This window comes from Coturnix japonica, chromosome Z (genome assembly GCF_001577835.2).
Source record: "Coturnix japonica isolate 7356 chromosome Z, Coturnix japonica 2.1, whole genome shotgun sequence".
In the NCBI taxonomy this organism is placed as follows: domain Eukaryota; kingdom Metazoa; phylum Chordata; class Aves; order Galliformes; family Phasianidae; genus Coturnix; species Coturnix japonica.
In genome coordinates, this window is record NC_029547.1 from 46,151,610 (window position 1) to 46,176,032 (window position 24,423).

The 24,423-nt window shown below is 41.5% G+C and overlaps 2 protein-coding genes across 6 annotated transcripts in view; one reads left to right on the forward strand and one right to left on the reverse strand.

The window, feature by feature from the left end:
- Positions 1-1,018: 1,018 nt before the first annotated feature.
- CLTA (clathrin light chain A) lies at positions 1,019-14,135 on the forward strand. 3 transcript variants are annotated; one of them, XM_015849509.2, is made up of 7 exons: positions 1,019-1,316; positions 7,195-7,232; positions 8,779-8,896; positions 9,880-9,991; positions 11,371-11,424; positions 12,641-12,676; positions 13,703-14,135. In XM_015849509.2, the coding sequence occupies exons 1-7, from the start codon at positions 1,109-1,111 to the stop codon at positions 13,872-13,874; spliced, it is 738 nt and encodes a 245-aa protein (XP_015704995.1). In that variant the 5' UTR covers positions 1,019-1,108; the 3' UTR covers positions 13,875-14,135. The 3 variants fall into 3 exon arrangements, with proteins under 3 accessions (XP_015704995.1, XP_015704996.1, XP_015704997.1); XM_015849510.2 differs by lacking the exon at positions 12,641-12,676 and having other exon boundaries at positions 1,020-1,316; XM_015849511.2 differs by lacking the exons at positions 11,371-11,424; positions 12,641-12,676 and having other exon boundaries at positions 1,022-1,316.
- Positions 14,136-17,075: 2,940 nt separating this feature from the next.
- GNE (glucosamine (UDP-N-acetyl)-2-epimerase/N-acetylmannosamine kinase) overlaps positions 17,076-24,423 on the reverse strand; it is a 30,090-nt gene continuing 22,742 nt past the window's right edge. For all 3 annotated transcript variants that reach the window (XM_015849508.2, XM_015849507.2, XM_015849506.2), the window contains exons 8-12: positions 22,695-22,824; positions 20,649-20,870; positions 20,224-20,406; positions 19,584-19,700; positions 17,076-19,271 (exon numbers count right to left, since the gene is read on the reverse strand). In XM_015849508.2, the coding sequence (XP_015704994.1) occupies positions 19,036-19,271; positions 19,584-19,700; positions 20,224-20,406; positions 20,649-20,870; positions 22,695-22,824 (888 nt within the window). In that variant the 3' untranslated portion in view covers positions 17,076-19,035. The remainder of the gene's footprint in view (positions 19,272-19,583; positions 19,701-20,223; positions 20,407-20,648; positions 20,871-22,694; positions 22,825-24,423) is intronic.

Consider the following 24,423-nt stretch of genomic DNA (forward strand, 5'->3'; position numbering starts at 1 on the left):
GTGTGTGTGCTTTCAGGAGAAATAAGGGACAAGGACAGTAAATTTCAGTGTGAGCATGACATGCGCTTCATGGGGCAGTTTAATTTTTACAGTCTTCTGTTATGAATGAGGCAGTCACTGCTGTTATTCTTTATTCCTTCACCCTTCCTGTGGCTGATAGAGATCCATTAAAATAAATCTTAAAGGTCTGTTAAAGCGTTTAACGATTCTGCGGTTAGTGGCAGACCTGGCTGTGCGTGGTTAACACTTGAACTCCTCGGAGGTCTTTTCCATCATAAAAGATTCTATGATTCTTTTGCGGCTCGCTGCGATCACAGAATCACAGATTGACCCGGGTTGGAAGGGACCTCAAGGATCATGTAGTCCAACCCCCTGCCTGGCAGGGCACCACAACATACACCTTCACTAGATCAGGTTGCCCAGGGCCCCGTCCACCTGGCCTTGACACCTCCAAGGACGGGGCATCCCACAACCTCCCTGGGCAGCCTGTCCCAGGGCCTAAACCACGTCTCCTAGTGAAGAATTTCCCCCAACCTAACCTAAATCTTCCCTCTTTTAACTTAAAACCAATTCCCCTAGTCCTGCTATTGTCAGCCCTTCAGGTATTGAAAGGCTGCAATGAGGTCACCCCGCAACCTTCTCTTCTCTAGGCTGAACAAGCCCAACTCCCTCAGCCTGTCCTCATAGGGGAGGTGCTTCGGGTGCGATCCCAAAGCACACACAGCACAGCTCAGCACTGATACCGGGCGCCAGGGACACAGCCCCACGCTGACGGAGTCACGTGACCGCTATCGACGGTGGGGGGGGGGGGAGCCGCGCGCGCTCCCGCAGCCGAGCTTGCGCGCTCCCGTCCCCACGTCCCCTTTCCGCTCCCCCCTCCCTGCTCCCCACCACGCTCTTGGCGCTGATTGGTCCGAGCCCGCTGAGGCGCGCGGAGGATTCCGTTAGCCCCGCCTCCGCCGCTCGTTGATTGGCTTTGCCTCTAGGCGCTGCTCGTCTCCCATTGGTCTGTGCGGAGGGTCCTCCACTTCCGCGCCGATTTCTGTGTGAGGCGCAGGCCCCGCTTCCCGCCGCCGCCCGCTCCCGTCCGGTGCTGCCGCTCGTCCCTATGGCCAACATGGAGTTCTTCGGCTCGCAGCAGCCGCCGGCCACCGCCGGTAACGGGGCGGCGGACGGCGCCGAGGAGGATCCGGCCGCCGCCTTCCTGGCCCAGCAGGAAAGTGAGATCGCGGGCATCGAGAACGACGAAGGATACGGCATTCTGGAGAGCGGCGACGTGCCCGAGGCGCTGCAGGCGGCGGACGGCTTCGACTCCGGTACGGTGCGCGGCCTCTCTCTCCCCCATCCCCGTTGGCCTCCGGGTCGCTCCGACCCGGTGTGGCCGGCTGGCTGCATAGCGCCTAAAGCGGCGGGCTGCGCTCACAGGAGCGGCTGGGCTAATGTTTAATTGTACTCAGCCTCTGGCTGTTGTGTCTCTGTAACCTTTGTACCGAAGGTGAGAAAACTGACGCTGCAGAACGGGTTGTTGTGCTCAGAGTAGTTCTGTATTATGGGGATCTGCGTGAGGGGGTTCTCCGTTAGTGTGAGTGTGGGTGAAGTGATCCTGAGCCTCTGGCACCAGTGCCTTTAATCTGGATTCTAAGTGTAAAGGAGCTGTGAACGTACTGAATGCTGTTCCTGTGTTGCTGCCTCGAGTTCATCTCTGCGCACAGGGGAGCGTGTGTTGATCTTGAGGGCCATTCCTTTGTCGCTTCCTGAACTGGCAGCCTGCTTCTTCAGTCTGAGCTGAATTACTTTGCTTGCCAGTTCACTATTGAAAGTTCTTCAGATTTAAGTTTTCAACATGAAACACACTGAAATGAGTCGTTTGTGGGGCTGTTGGTTCAAAATATCCCTTAGAACAAAGCGCAGTTAAGTTAGCTGAGTAATGGAGACCTGCTGTATCCACTGCTAACCTAGAGGTACTGCAGCGCTTAGAACCTGGCTCATTCATTAAGGACTGGCTATACAGACTGCATGTTTCCATGCAAATATCTTTGTCACATGAAGTAACATCCTCAAGCACTAAAACACGAGAGTTATCATTAGAACGCCATCCTCTTCCAATAGCAGGTATAATGTGACTCGCAGACTTTATAAGACAGAAACAGGCTGTGTATGAATCCCCTCTCAGAAGCCCCAGATGTTGTTCTGTAAGACTTTATATGGCAGAGAAGAAAGTTGTTGGATGTTCACATCTCAAAGGGTGCTGGAACCAACTGGACTTGTGATTTCTGTGTGTGCGGTCTGGCTCTTGCAGTGTGATTCCTTGCCAGCTTGTTAAATGCTTCCAGGTTGGGTGGAAATGGAAAAGTAGTTCAGCTGTGGCTGAAGAAATTTTTCACTTCCTTTGTGAAACTGTTACTGGAGAACTTCCTGTAGAAGGAGAGCTGTAAAGCAGTGTGTGTAATAATTTGATCCAAGCATTTACAAAGTCTAGGTGTGGTCTGTATGTCATTTTGCTTTTTGGTATGAATTTGGATTTTCACTGATGCTCTGGCCTGTTGTACAGGTGTAGCTGATAATCTTTTTTGGAGTTCTGGTGGTTGCCTTGTTAATACAACATCTATTTGTTGACTGTTGAAGCCTTTATTCCCTATTAGGAAGAATAGAAGGTGCAGTTTGCAATAATGCAAAGTGTGCTCGTTCAGGTGAACTCCTGATTTATGGATCTGCTGGATAATTTTGTTTCTTTCTCAATGCTGTACAAGAATTGTATCTGAGGCAATTCTCTACTAAAGTGTGAAGAGCTTAACTTCAAATGTTATGAGAAATAGTCTCCAGCTTCCTTAAATAAGCTTGTGAAAAACATGCTGTCTCACACAACAAACTGTTTAAGCTAAGTCTATTTAGAAAAATAAGTTAAACTCAAGGTCAGTGTTGAACTTCATGTACTTAGGCTAATGAAAACATAGTTATGGTAATTGAAACTGTATGCCTGTTAATTGTAGCAGCATTGGGTACTCTGTGTTTGGGGGAAGGAGCATAATGTTGTTGAGCTCACATGGGCTCACTGAGCTTCACTTCATATTGCTTCTGTCAGGTCTGGAATATTGGCCCTTATGTACATAGCCATTCCTGGGCATGTAAAAACTAGTCTTGTTTTCACTTGAAATGTGAAGCATAATCAGTATCTCAGAAGACAAATGCTGTGTAAATATAGCACTATAGAGCAGTTGTCTGGTTATTTGTATCCTGATCTCTTGTGGGATCCCCTTTCCAGTGAGGAAACAGTTACAGTGGTTCACTTGCTGTGTCCACTCAACAGGAGTGAATATGTTTGTGTTGAAGCATCTGCATGTCAATGTAAAAATCCTGTAACAGCTTGTTGGTGGCTTCCTACTGAGAAAAACACTCAGTGGCAAGCAGTTCTGTGTTAACAATCATGAAAATACTACTCAAGTTTAAGATAGTCTGTCTGGTCTTAAACATTGACTTCAGTTTCACATTCAGTTGTCTTTACGTGAACTTCAGGGAGTGATGCATCTCATCTTCTGAAGAGAAGCACATGAGCCTTATGAGGTTTTGGCTGGAAAGCAGATTTCTTCCTCAGTGATGCAAGAAATTATCTTAAAAGAATAAGGAAGCAAAGCCCTCAACTACTTTTAGAAAATAAGCCATGAAGAGAATACTCACTATTTAAAAGGTATGCTAGAAGTAGCTCATAAAAGCAAAATTTTACGCAGTCGTATTTTAGTTAATTTCTCTTGTGTGGGGGATGTTGTCTAAAGTCTACTTGATAAGAAGAAATCAGAAGGAATTAATCCATGAAATACAAAATGCCTGGGCTTGAGTTAGAAATGTTACTCTTCATGGTCCTCTGTTTGGTTCTGTTAGCCTTCATCTGTTGTGTTGACTGTAAATCATTGCAGAGGCTACTGAATAAGGCTGAAACCATTTTGTGCTGCATAGCTGTGTGGTCTTAGAGCAAGGCATTGCATTTGATTTAAAGAAGAAACTATGGAAAATATTTTGTTAATGCTTGCTTGCAATACCACAGTAGTCTTTAGATGTTGTGGATAAGTGGGATTAAGTTTTGCAGAAGGAGAGGTGTTGTAAGACTGCTCTGCTTTAACAAAGCTAAAGAAACGACAGTGGAACACCTAAAATGAGACAGCATTAAGATGTTGCCCTTTTTCTTCCTTATCTCTGTGTACAGACGTTTCTCCAACTGTCCTTGCATTCCACTGCAATCTTTAGGATAAAAGGGGTGTTGGAAGTAAACAGCTCCTAGAAGAATGCTAGAAGGACTCTAGATGACCCTGAAGATCGCCTAAATAAGGCCATGTCTGTTGGGCAGTCGTTGGGAGTGGATAGGATAATGAATTTGGGAATGTAATGAATATGTAATACATGTGAAAATATAACCTGTTCACGAATGATCAACTGGTGGAGCATTCTTGGAGAGTTATCTCGATGCTACCCCAGCGCTGCCAATAAAGAATACCTTGCTTAACGGTAACAAAACTTTGCTGTTAAGTTTCTACTCATCAGTTTCTTTAAATCACTTTCTAAATCAGTTGATCTTCACTTCAGCAAGCTTGACAGCTCAGTTGCTGGAATTCAGTTCAAAGCTAACTTTAAATGAGAATTGTGTCAACTCTGAAGGCCAAACCTTTCCTTTGGCACTGGGATTTGTCTGTAGTTTTTCCTTACTTAGTACTACCAGGAGAACAACTGCTTTCGGATTAATTTTATTCCAAGTCCGGTGCTGTCTGCTTGATCTGCCCTGGTCCGGAAGTTCAGCTTTCTTGGTTGTTCCTTTCAGCTTGAAGCTGAACTTTGCAAATTAAATGCATGCTAACTTGTAGGACTGAAGTGAAAAAACTGCTCTGATCTTCAAGGTACATGGCCAATTCTCTTGTAAGCTGTTGTACATTTGGAGGACACTGATTCCAGCTGTTTCTAGCAAGCTCAACTGTTTTTCCCTCCTGTGCAGGCAGACAGTGGATACAGCTGATACAGCTTCTGCTTAACTCACAGGCTCAGGCTAAAAGGTGTCTGGGTGGAACTCTGGAAGTTTGTTACTTTATTGCCAGCATGTTCTGGAATTGTGGATACTTGGATATTCTCTGTGCTTTGTCCAAAGTTCAGAAGGAAGCACCAAGGAATATGGGTTGTCCTTAACTTTATCAAAAAGCATGGTGTTAACTTCCGGAGCTTTAAGGTGCTGTGTTAGGCATGGATGGACTCTGAAGGCAGTAGAGAACTGTCATTGTTCATAACTGCTGAAAACATTTTTCTGGGGAAGTTGTATACAAAATGACGTCCCTTTGTGAACAAGGAAATCTGATACACGGATTGCTTTGCTTTCTGAAACAAAGATTGGCTAACTTTTTTTTTTCTATATTTCATAGTGAGTTACACAAATACTGAGACATTAGAGCTGAAGAGAGAATATCTGACTGTTGATTCTGTTCCCATTAGTGTACTTGTGTTGGCACATGATAGCACAACAATAGTGTTCTTTTTTATTTTCAGCAGGCAGTGTGCTTTGTCAGCATGCTGACTCAGCATTGTAATCACAAGTTCTAAGGAAGCTTAAAACAGATGAGAATCTGTAGTATTTTTTAATGCCTGTGACTTGTGTGCCCTCTAACCATACTTTCTGCTGTACCAATTAATGTCTAAGCAGAAGAAAAGTAGTCTTAAGACAAACACAACTGTTTTTCATCCCTGCAGGAATGTTGTTCCTTTTACCTCTTGCAGGCTACCAGCTTGAATGCTGAAGACTTCAATGAAAGTTTTCTCTTTGCATTATGACAAGAAAAATCTTAAAGATGTAATCCCCCTTGCCTAGCTGGTCCATGGAGCAACTGCCTTCCCTCCGGATATTAGAACTACATTTATTTCAAGACTAACCTTTCTTGGGTTCTCTCTCCAACTAGGTTCTGTCTGATGGTGCAGGTTGCTCTTGGCTCTTCCCATGTAGGCACTGTGGACAGCTAATTTGTATTGACAGAAACCACCAGAACAAGTTACAGATCCTGGCTTAGCTGTAATTCCAACCCAGTCTAAAAAGGTGAAGAGCTGCAGCATCCTTTTGTAGCGTGAAGTGTAAGCAGGTTTCCTTTGCAGCCTTTGGTCTTCCTGAATCTAATGAGGACAGCTGTTGGTTGTGCTTGGTAAGGCACCAAGGGCTTGGTAACAACCAGTGTTTAATGGTAAAGGTACAAGGAGAACTTGCAACAAATAGAGCATGCGGCATCATGACAGTCTGCTCCAGGTGAATTAATGACCTTATTTAGGAAGCTAATGTGAAATGCTTGAGTTTCTGTCTATTGTTTGTTGACTTTGGTACTATCTCAGCTTTCGCTGTAGAGTGTGTTTATGTGGCAGAAACACTTGTGACGGGCTTATCCAGGGTAGCATTATGGATGAGGCAAAGTTGTTAATAACTTGATATATTGCACAGGTACAGAAAGTGGTTCCTGAAAATCTTGCTGCCTTCTGCATTGTCTGGAGACGCTTTTCACAGTTGATGCATGTTTCCAGGTCTTTCTTCTGATGAGATTCTAAGCTTCTGTGGCAAGGATTCCAGCTGATTTTGTTCCAGAGACTCTGCTGCAGTGTTGTTTCAGAAGGAGTAATGCAGCTGGAATTAGGAAGCTATCAAAGATATCATTGCAGGAGAAACGTGAAAGGTGATTTTTGGTGGGGATATTAATATAAATTTTGGACTTGCTGGGAGTTAGGGGGTAACAAAACCATGATAAGATTTAGGAAGTGTTGCCCTATCAGATTGTTAGTCTTCCAGGTAGTGTGAGAAGAGTAAATCATATTTAACTTCTGAACAGTTGTCTAGTATTCATTTTCTGAGACAGGGATGAGAAAATTAGAGAAACTCCAGGACATTCCCCAAAGCAGCTTCTCAGCAATATCAGCTCTGCTTTTTGAGTAGCCTATGGTGAGACTTCATAGTGAAGAACTGGCTTTAGTTCTGAAGAATAATGACTCACTGTCTCTTGTGTCCTGGAAAAGGAAGAAAAGTGTAGAGAATAAGGAATTGACCCTATGGGGGATTGAGTAACATTCACTTACATAAATGTCCTACTGGAGGTGCCGTAACAAAGGATTTCAGACAAATAACTGTCTGTAATAAATCTAATTGTATTGTTTTTCTCAGATTGTTAAACTACAGTTATTTCTCTACAGGTGCTGTTGATGGAGTGATGAATGGAGTTGTCTATCAGGTAAGATAGAAGTAATCTTTGCTTAGAATGTGCTGTTTACTGTGAGAACTTCAATCTTGACTTGCACTCACCATTGCTTCTCTAATGTGCTTGTCTCATGACCTCCTAAAGCTGCTGGTGCTCCATCTCTGAACTTGAGGGCATCTAAAGGCAGCAGTCTATTTTGAGCTATGGTTGAATGGGACGTGATCACTGTGAGCAGGCTGACAGGCTCTGTAATATGACTTAACATTTACTTGATACTGCCTAATAAACCGAATAGAACATGTTCTGACTACCTACTTCAGAGTCAGGTTTTATAAGTTGCTTATTCTTTGAGGGTAACTCATGTTGTCTTATCAAAGTTGGTCTTACGAGGAACAAATTGACTGAAAATATTGTGTATTTCTTAGTGATGTAAAGTTGCATCACATTAAATGGCTGGCAAATGGCTCATTCACATTATGAAAGCATGTTTGTCGTATTACAGACAATGTTTTGTCTGTGTTAGGGAGAAACAGCATGCTCACACAATTGTTGTGGAATAGTTGAATTAATACCAGTTTGGATAAGGCGTTGCTGATTGTTAAGAGAGTTATTTGGGTAGCCCTGTTTACTTAAAATACTTAAAAGAGAGCAGGATATAAGCTACTTTTCCATAGACATAAGTGAATGCTGAGATGGATGGAGACAAACTGCTTTCACTGCTACCGTTCTTATATCCTCACTGTTGCTGTTAGGTTCTTGGGAAAACTGCTCTGTGTCGCATTATACAATAAAAGGCAGATGAAATTCCTTGATTGTTTTATTCTTATCAACTGCTTTGTTTGATAGAGCTTCCACTTGATGAGGTATTTAATCTGGTATGGGCATAGTGAACCAATGGAAAGAGTTGGACTTGGAGTATATTCTGTGGCAATGCGCTCATCTTTGAAAGTCTAATGTGTTAATAACCCTATGCACTGTAAGTCTTTGAACTGCTGTATGTTAAACTGCAAGTGCTAGCATAGCTTTTAACATTTAAGGAAAAAACCAACAGTGCACCTTGTGTTCTAAGCAGCTTATAGCAGTCCCAATTCTGTAATGCACCTAACTGATATTAGAAGCCAACTTCCTTTGAGGCTTGCAAATTTCTCTAAAGCAAACGTGCAAATTATAGAGAACACTTGAATCTCCTGTGCACAAAAAGACTCTTCAAAAATATACTTTTGTTGCAGATATTTAATGTGAAATGAGCTGGGTTGTTTGTAGGCCTACAGCTGAGATTCTAGGAATCATCTTCTGCTTTCTTTGGTCATAGACCTCTGGCACAGTTTGAATTCCCAGTCAGCTTGAATTTGTTTGATCCCCAGTTGCTAGAGGCAAATCCACATTAGTTCACAACAGTTGTGCTGCCCTCTGTAGCAAGGGATTTTTCATCACGTGGTACAAATGTGGTATAGCATCAGAAGAATATCATACATTCAGTTCAAGTGTCTGCTTCTATGTAGCTTGCAGGTAGTTATCTGAAATGTACAGTTTCAATGTATAAATGACATTACTATTCTTTCTCTTCCTTCTCCCCAAGGAGAGTAATGGCCCAACAGACTGCTATGCTGCCATATCACAAGTAGATCGACTGCAGTCGGAACCAGAGAGCATTCGTAAGTGGAGAGAGGAGCAAAAGGAGCGCCTTGAGCAGCTTGGTAAGAAGAGTGTTTGTTGTAGTAGTATTCTATGTTGGAACTCAGAAGTGGCAGTTTCTTAAGCAGGAAACCTTTTCAAACAATGGCTTCTAGCTCTTTGGAGTTTAACTTGCTGCTTGAGCAAGACTTGCAGTAAGCAAACTTTTAATATTGGTGAAGGACTTAGGTAGCAAGTGGTTCTCTGAACTCCTTTCCGAAACTACTGAAGTGACCTGTGCTTAACTTACCAGTCAGTTCCTCATTTCTGTAAACAGAAAATGAACAACTTTTATCAGCAGAAAAGGATTGAGTAGATACACCGGTCAGCACTTTTTTCCAAGGGAGTAGATTGCTCATTTTAAGATTGCTGAGGCCACTTGTTGTGTAGGTATTAATCCAAAAGCATAATTAAATAACCAAGTAGTAACTAAATTTATCTATCAAAGGCAGCCATACCCACCTGTGGGCTGATCCTATAAGCTGATGTTCTTTCCAGTTTCAGGCCTTACTTTGAGAGTGTCAGGACAGCCTTCTGAACATATGATTCCAGACAGAGCTGAGCCTGTTGTTCCTCTTTTATACCAGTTACTACAGACGAGTTTATCCTGAACTTACGTGTAAAGGCAAACTGACTATCACATTCCCTTAATTTGTTTAACGTAGAGAGTTTACTCAGCTTTATTCTAGAACAGTCATAGCAAGGTAACAGTTTTTTAGAATGGTTTGTGGGCTAGCAGACTTACTGAATTATAATTAGTCCACAGATGCTTAGACTAAACTGAACTAGACTGTCTCAGTGCTGTACAGAGACATTCTGTTTAGCTCACCTTCTGAATGTTGAGGGCATTAGAATTCTCGTGGCCTAAATCAGGAAAAAAAAAATCTATATTTGAGTGGACTAAATAACAATTTGCACTAGACTACACCCTTGAACTATCAGTTGAAATGATAATGAAATCCAAGTTGAAGAAACATGACTGACAAATCTATTCTTGACTCTTTAGATGCTAATTCAAGAAAACAGGAAGCAGAATGGAAGGAGAAAGCAATAAAGGAGTTGGAGGAGTGGTATGCCAGACAAGATGAAAAGCTCCAGAAAACAAAAGCTAGCAACAGGTAAGGTTTCTCCAGTCATCTGAGGAGCTATATTGCTGGCTGTGGAAGTAATCAGGTGAGGGAGAGAAGAGTAGAATGTCTACTGTATCCTAAGACACTGGTCCTTTAGCCGCTTAAGTAACCTATCCAATTAAGAGATGAGTGTCCAGTTGTAGACTAGTCTTAAGTTTCTTTAAAGATTAGCTTAAATGAGAACACTAAAATTATGAGCTATTCCAGAAGCTTCCTTAAGACAACATTTGAATTTGGACAGAGCTGATCAGTCTGCTTGCTGCTCTGTATGTATGCAGCTGTACTACTCTTCAGTGACTAATTACCTGCAGCTTGCAGCCTTTCTTGCCACTTCTCAGAAACTTGAAAGCAGTCTTGTAGTAATTTTGATACAAATCATTTTGTTAGATATCTTAAAACATTTGGCTGCTGCTTGTGGAAGTTTGAGAAATAAGCAGAGCTCTGTGAGTGAAGAATTAAACACTGACTGCTTAACTCATTAAATGTCATGCTTGAATTAGCTCATTATGGGCTGTGGAACAGAAACAAATGACCTAGACATAATCTAGTAAATTCTTACATTTCCTTAGAAGCTCCCTGCATTTTGACTTCTGGCTACATAAAGGTAAACATGATAGTGCTGACTTAATAACACTTAGGTCTTTACTTCTGACCTAAGGCTGCCAGAGTCATTTTCTTTAGGTAATCATTGGGGCTGCTTTAACCTTTGGAAATCTGTAGACTTAAAGTTGAAGTGATTTTTGAAATGCCATAACCTGAAGGGCTATCAGGTTTATTTTAAGTAGTCTTAGGTAGACTTTACTTACTAAATGAGAAAAGGAGACTTTGTACTTCCTACAGAACTATAGATTTGACAGTCCTATTCCCTCAGATATAGTCTTTCTGTTGGGCTGAAAACAGGATAACTGCTGTTACAGGTAGTGGCAAGAGGTCATTACCCCTTTAGCTTGGCCAGTGGTTTTAGATGAGAGAGTGCATTCTGGAGAAGGGTCGATTTTAAAAAGAGTTGCAGTCAGAAAATTAAAGTGTTTATCTGAGGGAGTGTTCAGCATTCTCACCAACCTGGTGAGATCTCTCTACTACGAGTAGTCTCTGCTACCTGGAGGTGATTTAATGCTAACACAGAGTCTAGCCCTAAACTAGGTGGTCCTAATTTTCTATGATGTAGGAGGGTATTTGTGTTGCCTCTCTGAGTCAGCAGCTTAATTGGTATGTTCCATATGGTAGCTGCTTCCGTGTTTCAGTGAGTGTAAGTGATACTAGTTAAATCTGCTTTTTAAAACTGCCTTCAGTTGTGTTCTGTACTTCTCATCCTTATCTCTTTTCTCCTGCCTGCTTGCCTGCCTGTTGGACTATTTGCTACCTAGGGTGGCAGATGAAGCTTTCTACAAACAACCCTTCGCTGACGTGATTGGTTATGTGTATGTTGCTTAACTACTAATTCTGTTTGCTAGTCAGCTAGGTAATGAGGAGGGTCAGAAATAGCACTGAATGTCCAAAGGTGTCTTCTGCCAAATATTTCAGCCACTATGAGTAGAATAGCCTTTTTTCCCTGTTGTTCCGAATATGATCTGCAGCATTAAGTGCTGTTTTTCTGTAAAGATCATATCCAGCACGTTTAAATTATGCAGAATACATACCACTGGAATTTTGTCAGTGATTCAGTAGCCTGTAATGTGTTGGGCTTCACAGTTTACTGACTTTCCAGGCCAATACAGCAAGATGCTTTGATGCATATATAGGTTACTGTCAGATGGAATCTCATGTGGGTGCTGTATTTAGTCCCAATCATTCCCATGGTTAAGTATAGAGTATAACTGCATTTTTTTTTTTTTTTTGGTAATAGGCATTGTGTGCCTGGTCTGTGCCACTTGCCTAAATAACCAGAAAAATATTAAAATGAGGTTTGCATATTGTGCAAGAGGAAGAAATCACATGCTTTAATCAAGGTAGAAGAGGTGCCTATAGAATTTAGGATGCTATTAGAGAAAATGTGGAAAAAACAAGATGATGGTACTAGATGGCTAGCATTAGCTGCTGGCAAGAGAGTGTCTATGTGTGGATGTATTGCCAGCCTCACAGGTCAGTGAGAAGGCAGCCATGATTTTCAAGCCACAGTAACACAGTAACTATGCTGATTTCTGTGGGGAAGAGGGTTGCAATGTTCATTGGCTCGTTTGTGTATTTTAATTTCTCCCCTTAATTTTTAGACTTTAATTGAAATATAGCCATGTCACAGATTCTAAGGTGACACCTTTAGAAGGTGTACTGCTGAATCATGGTGTGTCTTTGTGTGCATTTATACTGCAGATCAAGTGTGGAATTAATTACCTAATTGTAGACAGATGTAAAGCAAGACTTGTGAAATGATGGATTTACAGGTGGTGTTTGACTTTGTTCTGAAGTCTCCTGGAGTTAACTTAGATTTTTATTTTTTTTTTCCAATAAAATCCTTATTTTTCCTGTAGCGAATGTGCTGTGCAAGTGCTGCAGAATAAAATTGGCAGCATGCTTCCTGAATGTAGGCCGAACTGCTAGTGCATGTTGAGCCAGCTGACCATCTGCATTAAACTCATTCTCATTTTCTATATCTGACTTAAACTTTCTCTCGTTTCTTTTCTTCTCTTCACCTTTAAGCACAAACATAAATCATCCTTGCTACAGCCTAGAACAGTTAAGTAAAAAATCTTCACTGCCCCTTAAAAGTGTCATGTCACATAAAGTAGCAGTGTTGTAGTGATCCTTGTCTTCAGTGGTGTCTGTAACCTTATCATCCCTGTGAACAGTGCGAACCCTCATGGGGGAGTCATCCTCACTGCTTTTTCTGTACTGCTTGTTGGAGTAGATGGATTTGGTTTGATCTCTGAATGCTTACTGCTCTTTTACTCAGGTAGCTACCAAAGCTCCAGAGTTCCAGTAAATGGTACTGGAGCGTTACACGTGCGTTGAAGCAGTGCTGTGGGCAGCACAGAAATGCCAGAAGGGTACTTCTGGGAAGCCATTGGTGCTAACCTGTTCATATTGTGTAAAGCCTCCTTAGGGTGAGAAGAGGGGGAACGTGTTTATCGTGCTAGCTGACTTCAGATGAGTCATCCTATCTGCCAAGATGTGCTTTAGACTACAGCACCCACAGGCATGGAATTCATTAATTACATTCCTTCTGATTTGTGCTGCTTCCGTACAGCATTGGGAAACATCAGCAGATAGTTTTATGATGGCCTAAAGGCCTTGAGACTGATTTAAATCCTCAAGTGGAATCTGTTTTAAGATAAGCTTGCGGGGAACTGTATATTTCTAGTTGGCAAGTGTCCAAAGCAAGCCATCAAGCAGCAGAAGCTTAAATATTTAAGACTTGGGTGTTTTTTCCTTAAATAAAATGTCTACATAGGAGTATCTTACCTTCTGGCAGTTTGGGTGGTGACCCCTGCTAGGCAAAGACTCAAAGACTACTCTTAAAACCAAACACCTGTATTCCAACATTTTACACAGCAATCTTTTGCACTGCTTGTGCACAGCATACTACTGCAGCCTACTTCCATCTCCAGGGCTGGGGCAGTGGGAGCTTAAGTAGCCATAATGTTCACAAGCAGCTGTCAGGTCACATTTCTTATGAAACGTGCTGAAAGGAACTGCATCCTGTAAGTGGGAAGGAGTGCCTTATGTTGGGCGTTAACACAAGGTCCATTGCATTGCTTTCAGGGCAGCTGAAGAAGCCTTTGTGAGTGATGCAGAAGATGTTTTTCCGGGCACTGAGTGGGAACGTGTGGCTCAGCTCTGTGACTTTAATCCCAAGTCTAGTAAGCAAGCTAAAGATGTGTCCCGCATGCGTTCAGTCCTCATCTCACTCAAGCAGGCTCCGCTGGTTCGCTGAAGGAAAGCACAATGGAAACACTACAAATGCAATATCTTAACCTTACTCAGAGAAGCTATGTTTGCTGTAATTGGATTAATTGTTTCTATGTCTTTGTTGGACCAAACATGATGTATCTAGAGTCGATCATTGTTTGATTGCATGTTCTTCTTCATATTGTCTTTGTTTTAAATGAGAGTCTTCTGAACTGTAGTCTGTGCTGTTTGCACTGAGAAGTCACTTCCAGCGTTACTGATATTAAAGATGTGTTAAACTGCAAAACGTGTGGAGTCTGGATGAATTGATAAGCTCTCCTGCACCCTTTTCACAGAGAGTGTTTTAGTCAAGTGTTTCTCTTAATTGGCGATTTCACTGTGCTAGTGAACAGCCAGACAGCAGTATCTCTAGTTTCTCGGAGGCTTTCCAGCTTGTGTCTCTGTAAGCTTTCTTTAAGCTCTTGAGAGTGCTAGTTAGAACTGCTTCCTTATCCAATTTGTTACACAAGACAGAAGCTTTGGGAAACTGGAACACCAGGCTTGTTAAGGAGCTTATCTTAGTTCTGGTGGAACCAAGGACACCACCTTCTGCAGGTAAGCAATTCTGCATGGTTTTCTACTGTGTGTGTCAGACTCACTCCAGCTATAGCTTTTAGGTTAGTAAAATAATACAAGGGCACTGAGTTCTTAAAGGCTCTGACATTCATCTGCTTGTTGGGCTGTCTGTTTTGTCATATAAGTATTCAACACTGGTTTCATGTGCAGAGCCCTTTTGTGTGCAGGCTGCCTGCAGCTAAGCTGCCAAGCAAAGGGAGGGAAAATTCTGCTGCTGCTTGTGTAGCAATTGGATTGCAGCTCTTTCCCAGAGTGGGTTGAAACAAACTTGCTTGGAGATGTTCCTTCCTTGGTTCTTCTGCCTCACCCAGCATTCAGATCAGATTGCAGCTTTGCTCTGGTTGGTACAGTAGCTTAGCTGGTGTGTAGAATTTCTTAATCTTTAGTGCATGAGCTGAGAGCCTAACTCAGTTTGGGGAGGATTCCAGATGCAGACTAAAGCTCTCTGGAGTTTAGAGGGAGCTTTCTGTGTGCCAGTGTGTGCCCCTTGTGTCCTGTCCTGGCACTGGATGTTTCTGCAAAGAGCCTGACTCTGTTTTTTTTTATGCTGTCCCTCCAGCTATTCATACACATTGATACGATCCCCCCGAAACTCCACTTCTCCAGGCTTAACAGTCTCAGATTTGGTCCTCTTCCATCTGATGCTGTTTGTTTATTTATTGGAAGTTGTCAGTAGCTATGAACCCCCTTTATTTTTTCTGTGCAGCTCGTCAAGAGGAGAATGCATAGTTTACTGGCAAGTATTTGAGAAGGGACAAGGGATTGTCTGTTGAGGTTGACAAAAGAGGATTCATCTGGTGGTACCTGTCACACGGGCAAGCTTGTTCCTCTGCAGAGCAGTGATGCTGCAGCAGCATGCTGGCACTGAGCGCAGCCTGCGCAAGGCTGTGCAGTCTGCAGATCTTCACTGTCAAAGGTTGTCAATGGAGGCCTTTGTGCAGTGACTGGGTATGGGATGCTCTGTTTAAATTAGGAGTTGTAGCAATGGTGGCCTAATTGTAAAAGCAAAGCAAGAGTGGTGAGGGGAGGTACTGTCTCTTTTTAAGCTTCTGGAAAAAAAAATTGTGAGCTCTCAAACAAGACTGTCTTCAGCTAAAAGTTAAAGCTTTGTAATGATTTGTGGTTTGCTTATGGTACTGCTGATACCTGTATGGGAGCGGGAGGAGGGCTGCAGACATAAAAGCTCTCCTCAGTTATGAAAGTAGCAGAAAACTGGCTGTTTCCCATGTCCTTGTTGCCTTCCTCACTCTGAAAAAGGAGTAATCTTAGTCTGACTTCACACCAAACTGGAGCGTACCATGCAGTCAGTGTTTTGGGCATCATTCTGTTTCCACAGAGCAGACTACATAGTTTGTGTTTTGTGTGAATTAGCTGATGGACCAACCCAGAAGTGCTACAGTCATGTATTCAAACTTCATCCATGGACTTTAGCTGTGTCTTCTTCAGAACCTCATGAGCATCTTTAGCTGTTTTTAAAACACATACTTACAGACCCAGAGCGCAAAACATCTGCTTTCAGAGTACAAAGCAAACATAGCTGTGTGCCAGACTAAAACACAGCTGTACTAAATGCACAGCATTAGCAAGGGTATTTCAGCTGCCAAAGCAAGGGTTTCAGTGTGCATTTGATGAGCAGTTTTCCAAAGTTACTTGGACTTCCTCGAGGGGTGCACAGTTCCAGCATTTTCCCCTCACTAATGGCTGTGAACTCCCCGCTGCATTTGAGAGACGTGGTAATCAGATTTCACCTAGGCAGGTGACTGAATATAAACTGTTGCTGTGCAGTGTGATTTGTTTCTGCAATACAGCATTGACATTATTTCTACTGGTTGTGCATCCCAACTTCTGATAACTTAAATGGAAGGATCACCAGAAGGCTGAGGCATTTGTTGATTTTGACTCCCTGGATAGCAGATCAAAGACAGAAAATACTGAATAACTACATTTGCTGCTCAGGAGACTTAAAGAGACATTCCAGACATTGTTTGCAGTGCTGACTAGCTGTGCTGCTTGCAAAGCATTGGCAGGAATCAGCGGCAGGCAGAACTCAGCTGCCCCCTCACTGCTCCAGCTCCTGGCTGTGTCTGTGCACAGGCAGAGTTGGGTGGAGCAGTTTTTCCTACCAGACGCAGCAGTGCAGCACTGTGGACTCATAGAAGTTTTGTAATGATTACATTAGTTGTAAGGTACAGCAGTAAGCCTGCATCAGTGTAAATTACTTGTCAGCCTTTTGGCACTATGCAATTTCAAGTACTGCTGGTGCATGTTAATACTGATGATTGAAGTGCATGTCCCAAGGGTCTCCTACCCGTGCTCCTCAGTGCCATATGCCATCTGCTTGGAGGGCTGACTGTGGCATGCTTGGCAACACTGTTAAGGCTTCAACACAGTTGTGATATGACTTTCAAGGAGTGGTGCTTTAAAGTGCATAAGGCCAACATCAACTAACCAAACAGTGTGGCACTGCAGATGTTCTTCCCTGGCACTCGATAGAACTGGGAGTCAGTATCTATGAAACCTCTGGTTCAGAGAAAAGTGCCTGAAGTGTAACAGGATTCTGAACATGGGAGGAAGAAATAACAAAACAAGTGAACAAAAGTCACTGCTACACTTTTAAGTATGAAGATCTTTTTAATTTTATAAGCTGACAAATGTCTCAGGAAAACCCAAGGACTTCTGCACCACTTGCCCCTTTGCAGCTGGTTTTTGTCCAGTTGCCAGAAAAAAAAAAAACCAACAATTTCAAAAGCATTTTAATAACCATTTTCTCAAAGAGAACAGACTTTAGGTTTATTTTATCAAATGCTCTGAGATGTTTAAATATCCTTCCTATTTTGTCACTGCCTGCCATCTCCCTTCAGCTGCTAAGGAAAGATTTTATCTGAGATGTCAAAAGGAAAACAGCACTGGGAGGTTTGGAAAGCAGAATCTGGTCCCACTTTTAATCAGACATTCCTCATTGATGCTGGGAGGATGGAAAGGTCAAATGATAGGGATTCTCCCTGTTAGAGCCTCAATACTGTCACCCCCACCCTGAGCTGCTGTCACTGTAGATCAAAACAGAGTTCTTGGCCTGCTCATGGAGCTACTGCTCTGGTATTGAAGTTACTGGGACTTGCCCACAAAATCCAGACACTAAGGGAAAAAGAACACATAAAGCCTGATGCAACTTAGTAAAGGGTTAAGAGCCAGCACATCCTTACTATGGGGCAGATGGCTGAGGTCATTAAATGCCAGAATACAAGATTGTTTCTCTGGCAGCTGTCTTCTTTCTGAGATAGCTGACCACTTATATTGTCCTGTTTTTCAGTTTTTTCTTGTATCAAGTAATTGTCAGTATTACAGCATCTTGAAAGCATGCTAAAAAGCAAATCAATAAAGACAGAACTATGTACCCAATATGTCAAAGAAACCTGCCTTCCTTAAATGTACAAGAGGATCACACTGTGTGATCTTCGGCCTTTACCCAGGTCCCAGAAAAGCCTTCTCTCTCTCCCAGAATGTTTCTTGTAGAAACTTCCACAGTGTCATATAAATTATCTTTTAATGAAGCAAGCCTTCAAGCCAAGGTTAGTTGCACCAAGGCTAATGAATACCTTGGATGTGAGGATGAGGCTCAGATTTGACTTTGCATCCTCTGAGCTGATGGTGAATATAGGACATCACTGACACTTCACCTGCAGCCCCAGCACCACGTTATGTCACTGCAGTGAATGAGATATCTCCAAAAGACAGTCTTTATGGTCATCTGTACCGCATTACTGGCTGTCCCATAACTGGCCACCGATGAATAAAGTCCCCTCTCTGCTAATTTGGGAGACAAAGTGGTTGTCTGAGTCCCTTGAGAATACCCAATAAAACGAAACTCAAAGTCAACAAGAACATTATTTACTGCGGGCTGTAGCCAGAACACAAAGGCGCTCGCTGCTACACTTGTCAGTTTGTCTGGACTCCTCTTGCAGTCTGCAAGCTCACAAGACGATTGTCTTTTTCCTTCATATGCAAAGCTTCTAAAACGGGACTCTGCCCTCTAAAGGCAATGTAATAAATAACCTTATCCTCCAAGTCCTTCGCAAACCACTTCTAAACAGAGCTTCTTTGTCTGTGGAGGCACCTTCCCTTGCTTCCACCTGCAGAAACTAACACCTGCAGTTGGTGATTGTAAATAGAAAAGCTGGTCACATCTGTAGACTTCTCATTTCACAAAGGTGAAAAATGAGAACTGGATCCCCAAGTATTAGCTATAATTTGACACAATACGTGTATTCCCTACCATACATCAAGATACACTCATAAATAATTCAGCTACACTTAAAGCAACATCTGGGCTTGCCAGCAGAGGTGATTAAAATCAAGAGAATTGCACAACAGTTCCTATGAATTCTGGTGAAATTTAGAAAAAATACAAAAAGGCAATACTTCAATTAGGAAATGTTGAAGTAGTCACTAACTATTCAGAACATCGTTACTCTGATTCTGTAGCTGCTCTGGTCAAAGAAAGATTTTGGGCAAAGTATTCCCTCCACCCATATGGAATCTGAATAGTTCATTTCTGTAATTCTTCCAGGCACCTAGTATATTCTACGGGTAGTATAATCCAGTACCAGGCTAGCAGCTCCAAGAAGAGCAGGGTCTGCTAGATTTGAGACCACCACATCCACAGTTTTAACAGATGACAGAGCCTGTCGATGTATCACATCCTTGACAGCATTAATATAGTGGCTGGCTAGGACTCCGGAAAGGATCACAAGAGAGGGGTTCATGGTGTGCAGAATGTTCACAACTCCAAGTCCTAATGCTGTACCAGCTGAAAAAAATAAAGTGAAAAGAAATTACACGGAATACTCAAAGCAGAGCAAACACAATTTTTTGAAATAGATCTGATAGCAGAAAATAACTTAGTATTCAGAAGAGTGTTTTCTTCCACATGGCAATGAGTTTTGATTGTATGTTATCAGACTGTATTAGTCTGTCATTAACCTTTCCTTTAAGGGGAAAAAAAAGTGCAGTAGTGCATCATTCAGTGATATGGATGTGAAAGACCAAGCTGTGTATTACCACACTTGTACTCCAGAAGAAAATAGCAAAGCATTATTTTAACCTTTGGTTATCTTCTTACCTGTTCTGAGAATGCCCTCTGCCTTTGTGTTTCCAAGTTTAGCTGCTTGAATGAGATGTGCAGCACTAACAACCTCTTCGATCTTCATTGACATTCCTTCTACTAAAAGCAGATCCTCTGTTTGAAGGAGAGAAGAGAAAGCCAAGAAATAAGAATGGTGATGTGTTAAGAAATGGAATAAACAGGCAGTTAAGGTTTCTGCCATCTCTACTTACACTCTGAAGTCTGAAACGTGAGCTATCGGCCCTGCCCTGAATTTAGCAGTCACAGTTCAGGGAACTAGCATCAAATTCAAATGAAATAATTAACTAATATGATCACCTGCACCAAACCTTCATAAAATCAAAAATAAATGTTATCAACCTCAGTCAATAAACTGAGAAATATGGCTTGTGGCATACTGCCATATGTGACAAAGAATTGTATGGTACTAATACAAGCTGTTGCAGCTCCTCCACTGCCTATACACAAGACCTCCTAGCTAGCTGCCTGTATACCTGTTGTTGTCTCCTCCTGGTGGCAGCTCTGTTCTTTTTTTTCAGCATCTCCTTTGAATTTTTGTTTTTATTTTTATTCTTTACTATACTGAAGTTTGGGAATCATTTAAATATTTTCAAAAATAAAACACATAGCTACGTACCGTCATGCAGTTTCTTAGCTTCTCTCTGCAATGCTATTCCAGAGGCATATGCTTCTATGCATCCTTGGCTACCACACAGGCACTCTGGTCCATCTAAAGATACTACAATATGCCCAAGCTCAGCAGCACAGAAAGAACTGCCATGGATCAGTTCATGCTGATGAATGATTCCACCTCCAATTCCTGCAAAGACAGGAAATCAGCCCATAGTAAAAAAGCCAAAATGCAGTCTTCAAAGTTCAGTTCAGTAGGACATTGAAACTGGCTGATTCTAAAACAGATGGGAAAAAAGAAAGGGGGAACCATGGTCTTCTGATTGGAGCCCATAAATGGCTCAGGTGTTTATGCTTTTAAAACTAGATGAGCCTCTGAGTGACAGTGCTGGCGTTTTGACTTCATATTTCACTGAACAATAATGCACTCACCTGTACCAGTGATGAGTGTTACGAAATTTTCTATTCCTTTTCCATGACCAAATTTCCTTTCTGCTAGTGCAGCACAGTTTCCATCGTTGTCCACCCAGACTGGCAAGTGCAGAGCATCAGATATTGGGGTTCTGAGGTCTACAGAGCTCCATTCTTGAATGAGTTTTGTGGAGTGAAGTACAATTCCTTCTCGAGGGTTTACCCGTCCACCTGTGGAAATACCTAAGTATACAGGAGAGAAAACGCAAAACTAAGTCTATTTAAAACCACTAGTATAAGTTAGCTTTTCTCTATGCACTGAGAAGTGTTATTTCTCCTGTCAGTATTGAAGCACAGTGGTGAATATTCTATGTATTATTGGCAGTATTACTGCTGCTACTGACATGTGAAGAGAATTCACAGAACTAGATTGCTCTGAAGACAACACACTCAGTATCTCAGGACTAGCTAGAAGGGGAATGGTTCATGTTAGTCAACAGAGAGTTAGTCTTCCTACTTCAAGCAAGACTGCAGCAAATCTTAATATCTGCATTTCTTTTTAGTAATGCATGAAAGACAACAACATAGCAAACTGTGCAAAGTAAATCATTAAAACTCTGAACAGTTCAGTCTACTGAATGGAATCATGGCTAATAATTGTTACCATTAAACAGTTTTTCTCCAGCTGGAGAGGATTCCAAAGCTGATGGACTCTTTCAGGACCTCTGAGGAATAGGCCACTCTATTATAGAGATATTTAGTTCTAAACACCACAGTCTGGGTATTTTAGCCATAGCTCTTGTGTAGACATTATCTAATTCTGTAGTTTATCTCAAGATACTCAGGAAATCCTTACCAAAAGAAAAAATTATTCATGCTAACTCAGCAAGAACTTATTAAAACATGCCTTTACTTTTACCATTACCTAAGATAAATAATCAGTACTACTAATAGTGGCTCTAGGATCACGTCTAGTTCTTCTATGTATTTGCAAGACAGAAGAGAATACCCTGAGTTTATGATTTTTAGCCTTAGGGAAATAATGATAATCTAGCAAATCAATTATTCACATAGAAATTACATGTCTTTCTCTAAAAGAAACCTTAATTTCAAGTAACATCCTGACTCAAACTATGAGACTGAATGAGGCAAGTATCAGACAACAACAGCAAAATAACCTGGTACAAAATGTATCTTATTCTGTAGCAAAACTTTTCCCTTTCTTCAGGAGCAACCAAACAGTAATGGTCAGTCACAAAGAAAGTGGGCTGACAAGTAAATAGGAATGTAATTCTGGAATAATTAAATAAATGAAAGAACAGTTTTTTTCCCCCATATAAGAACTCTGTATATTGGCTCCTGTAGCACATAAGCTGCGGATGCCCCATCCCTGGGAATGTTTGAGGCTAGGTTGGGGTAGTTTGGGCAACCCGAATGTGTGTAGAGTAACCCTGCTCATGGCAGGGGCACTGGAACTGGATGGTCTTTAAGGGTCCCTTACAAATTAAAACATTCTATGATTCTACTACAGTGTAAGCAAAATGGAAATGAATGAAAAGGTTGCTTTTGTCTCTGTTAGCTGCAAAACTGATCTAAGATTGTAACCTTTTTACTCTGCCTAATGCAACTGAGAATTCTACAGCACAGCCAATCCTGGCCATAAAGAAAGGCTTACAGGATTCAATGGAAAATGAACGCAGTTGAAGTTGTTTCAGGAGCTGCTTCAATACAAAGATTCTGCAGGGAATTTCACAATCCATTTCTATATACTACAGACTTCATGCATGTTTAATTTAGAGAACCTTTCTGCCATTCAAATTTAGAATAACAGAGACAATGTAATACAGTACAGCAGATCACCTTCCTGGCTGTTACAGACAAGGGCAGCTTCAGTATTTATAGTCAGCTTCCCGTTTTCATAAAATTAATTTTTTCAGATGCAGGTAGGAATGTAAGAGTTCAACACACAGGATCAGTGTGAAGGAAGTGCTTTATGTTAGTCAGTAGTGATTTCGTTACATATTGAAATTCTCAGATGAAAAGACAAAAAAGTATTTATTAACTTACCTACTCCCAAAATTCTGCAGTTCAGATTTACTGCCTCTGATGCAGCTTCTACACACATCCTTAGAATCAAGCTTAGTCTGTCTTCATAAGTTTTAGGGTTGAGCTGGGTATACTTCTTAACTATTTCACCCTGGAAAATAAAAACCATAAGTCTTCTCCAGAGAAATTTGCTCTCTATTGAAATTTCTCTTTAATTTCAACACAGATCAACTTAAAAATTGACAGTTTTTTTCTTTTTCTTTTTTTTAAAATACAATATATAGCTTAAATGTTGGTCCTACAGAACTGACTGTCCTCTGATTGTCCCCAGCTCAGTTCTTAAGTAAGTGTTAAGAAAATTCATAATAATTGCTAAAAAGAGGACAGAATCCACAGCAATCCACACAGAATGAGGTGTTCCTAATCTGACCATGTGGAAATTTGATGTTGTTGCAGACACTGCTATTTTATGCAGTTGCATTTTGTTGCTATACCAGCCAGAGAGAAGTGCTTGGAATTTTAATGTACAACTTACTATGCTTTCAGAAATAATCCCTCTTCTAAGTGGTTATGACTCTGAGTCACTGGAAATATTTCTGGAGTACCATCTACTGCGACATCTGATGTATGTGGGAGGGAGGATGCAGAACCAAGGGATTATTTTTAAAGCCTGCAAGTCATGCAGTGCTAGTAAAAAAAAAAAAAATTATGCATATCTGAATCTGTGGTACAAAAGAACTAACCTTAATGTAATGATAATATTGCAGGACAAGGCAACGAATATGCAGAAGATGAGATTTTGTTTAACAAGGCTGTTCTTTGTATTATATAATGAGTACTCTATAAAATATACCTAAGCGAACAGCCATGTATTTGCATAACTAAGAACAAAGGAATAACAAAGTCAGTCAGTCTATATGCAGCACATCTCACATGTTCTTGACAAAATAACTAAGAAAATGCCAGAATTTTGATCTTTTTGAACACTATATTTCACTCTACCAGCACCAGCGATGGTGTTTCCTGCTGTTGTTACTTTATATGATGCTCAGTTTACTCTTCTAGTTTGGGGAGGAAGGAGAAACAGAGGAAGTTATTTGTAAGACCAGGCTACAGCAGACCTCCAAAGACAGCAGCTTTCAAAAGGAGCACTTCCTGAGTTCTTGAAAACTACTATTTTCTTCACGAAAACCTCACCTTCATCTCTGCCACTTGCTGTTAAATGCTTAAAACTGTGGTGTAAATTTTATTATGAAGCTTCGATCATTTTGCTGTAATTTGCTAGCACTTTAACTTTCATAAATGCCACCCAAACTACACACTGCAGAACAGACAGCATTTTTTCCAATTCAGTTACCTTCATGTTTGTGTTGGCAGAAACCACGGTATTAGTTTGATTGCTAAGAAAAATTACACTTGATAAAGTTTTCTTTCAGACCTTAGCTGCCACACGCACACTTTCAAGTGAATACAAACATTCTGAACCATAACAGTCAACTTAGGCAGCTCTTCCTATGTCTGCAGGGAGGATATTTTGTCCTCCCATCTAATTATGTCTATCTGATTTAGTTATCTGAAAGAACCCAGTGCAAAAGGAGCAGTATTCCAACACTACTGAGAATAAAAGCCAAAAGCTTCCTCACACAACTAATCAAATCCTTAAAGTGCTGCAGAATTCAGAATTTTTATTTTTTATTCTTTTGCTTTCCAAAGCGGAAAAACTGATGTTTAAGTGAGTTAAATTCTTCAG

Excerpts from the sequence above, each read along its gene's own strand:
- CLTA (XM_015849509.2), top strand. The coding sequence starts at position 1,109 with ATGGCCAACATGGAGTTCTTCGGCTCGCAGCAGCCGCCGGCCACCGCC. Across the intron at positions 7,233-8,778 it reads TGAATGGAGTTGTCTATCAG|GAGAGTAATGGCCCAACAGA; the intron begins GTAAGATAGAAG and ends CTTCTCCCCAAG. Across the intron at positions 9,992-11,370 it reads AAAACAAAAGCTAGCAACAG|GGTGGCAGATGAAGCTTTCT; the intron begins GTAAGGTTTCTC and ends TTTGCTACCTAG.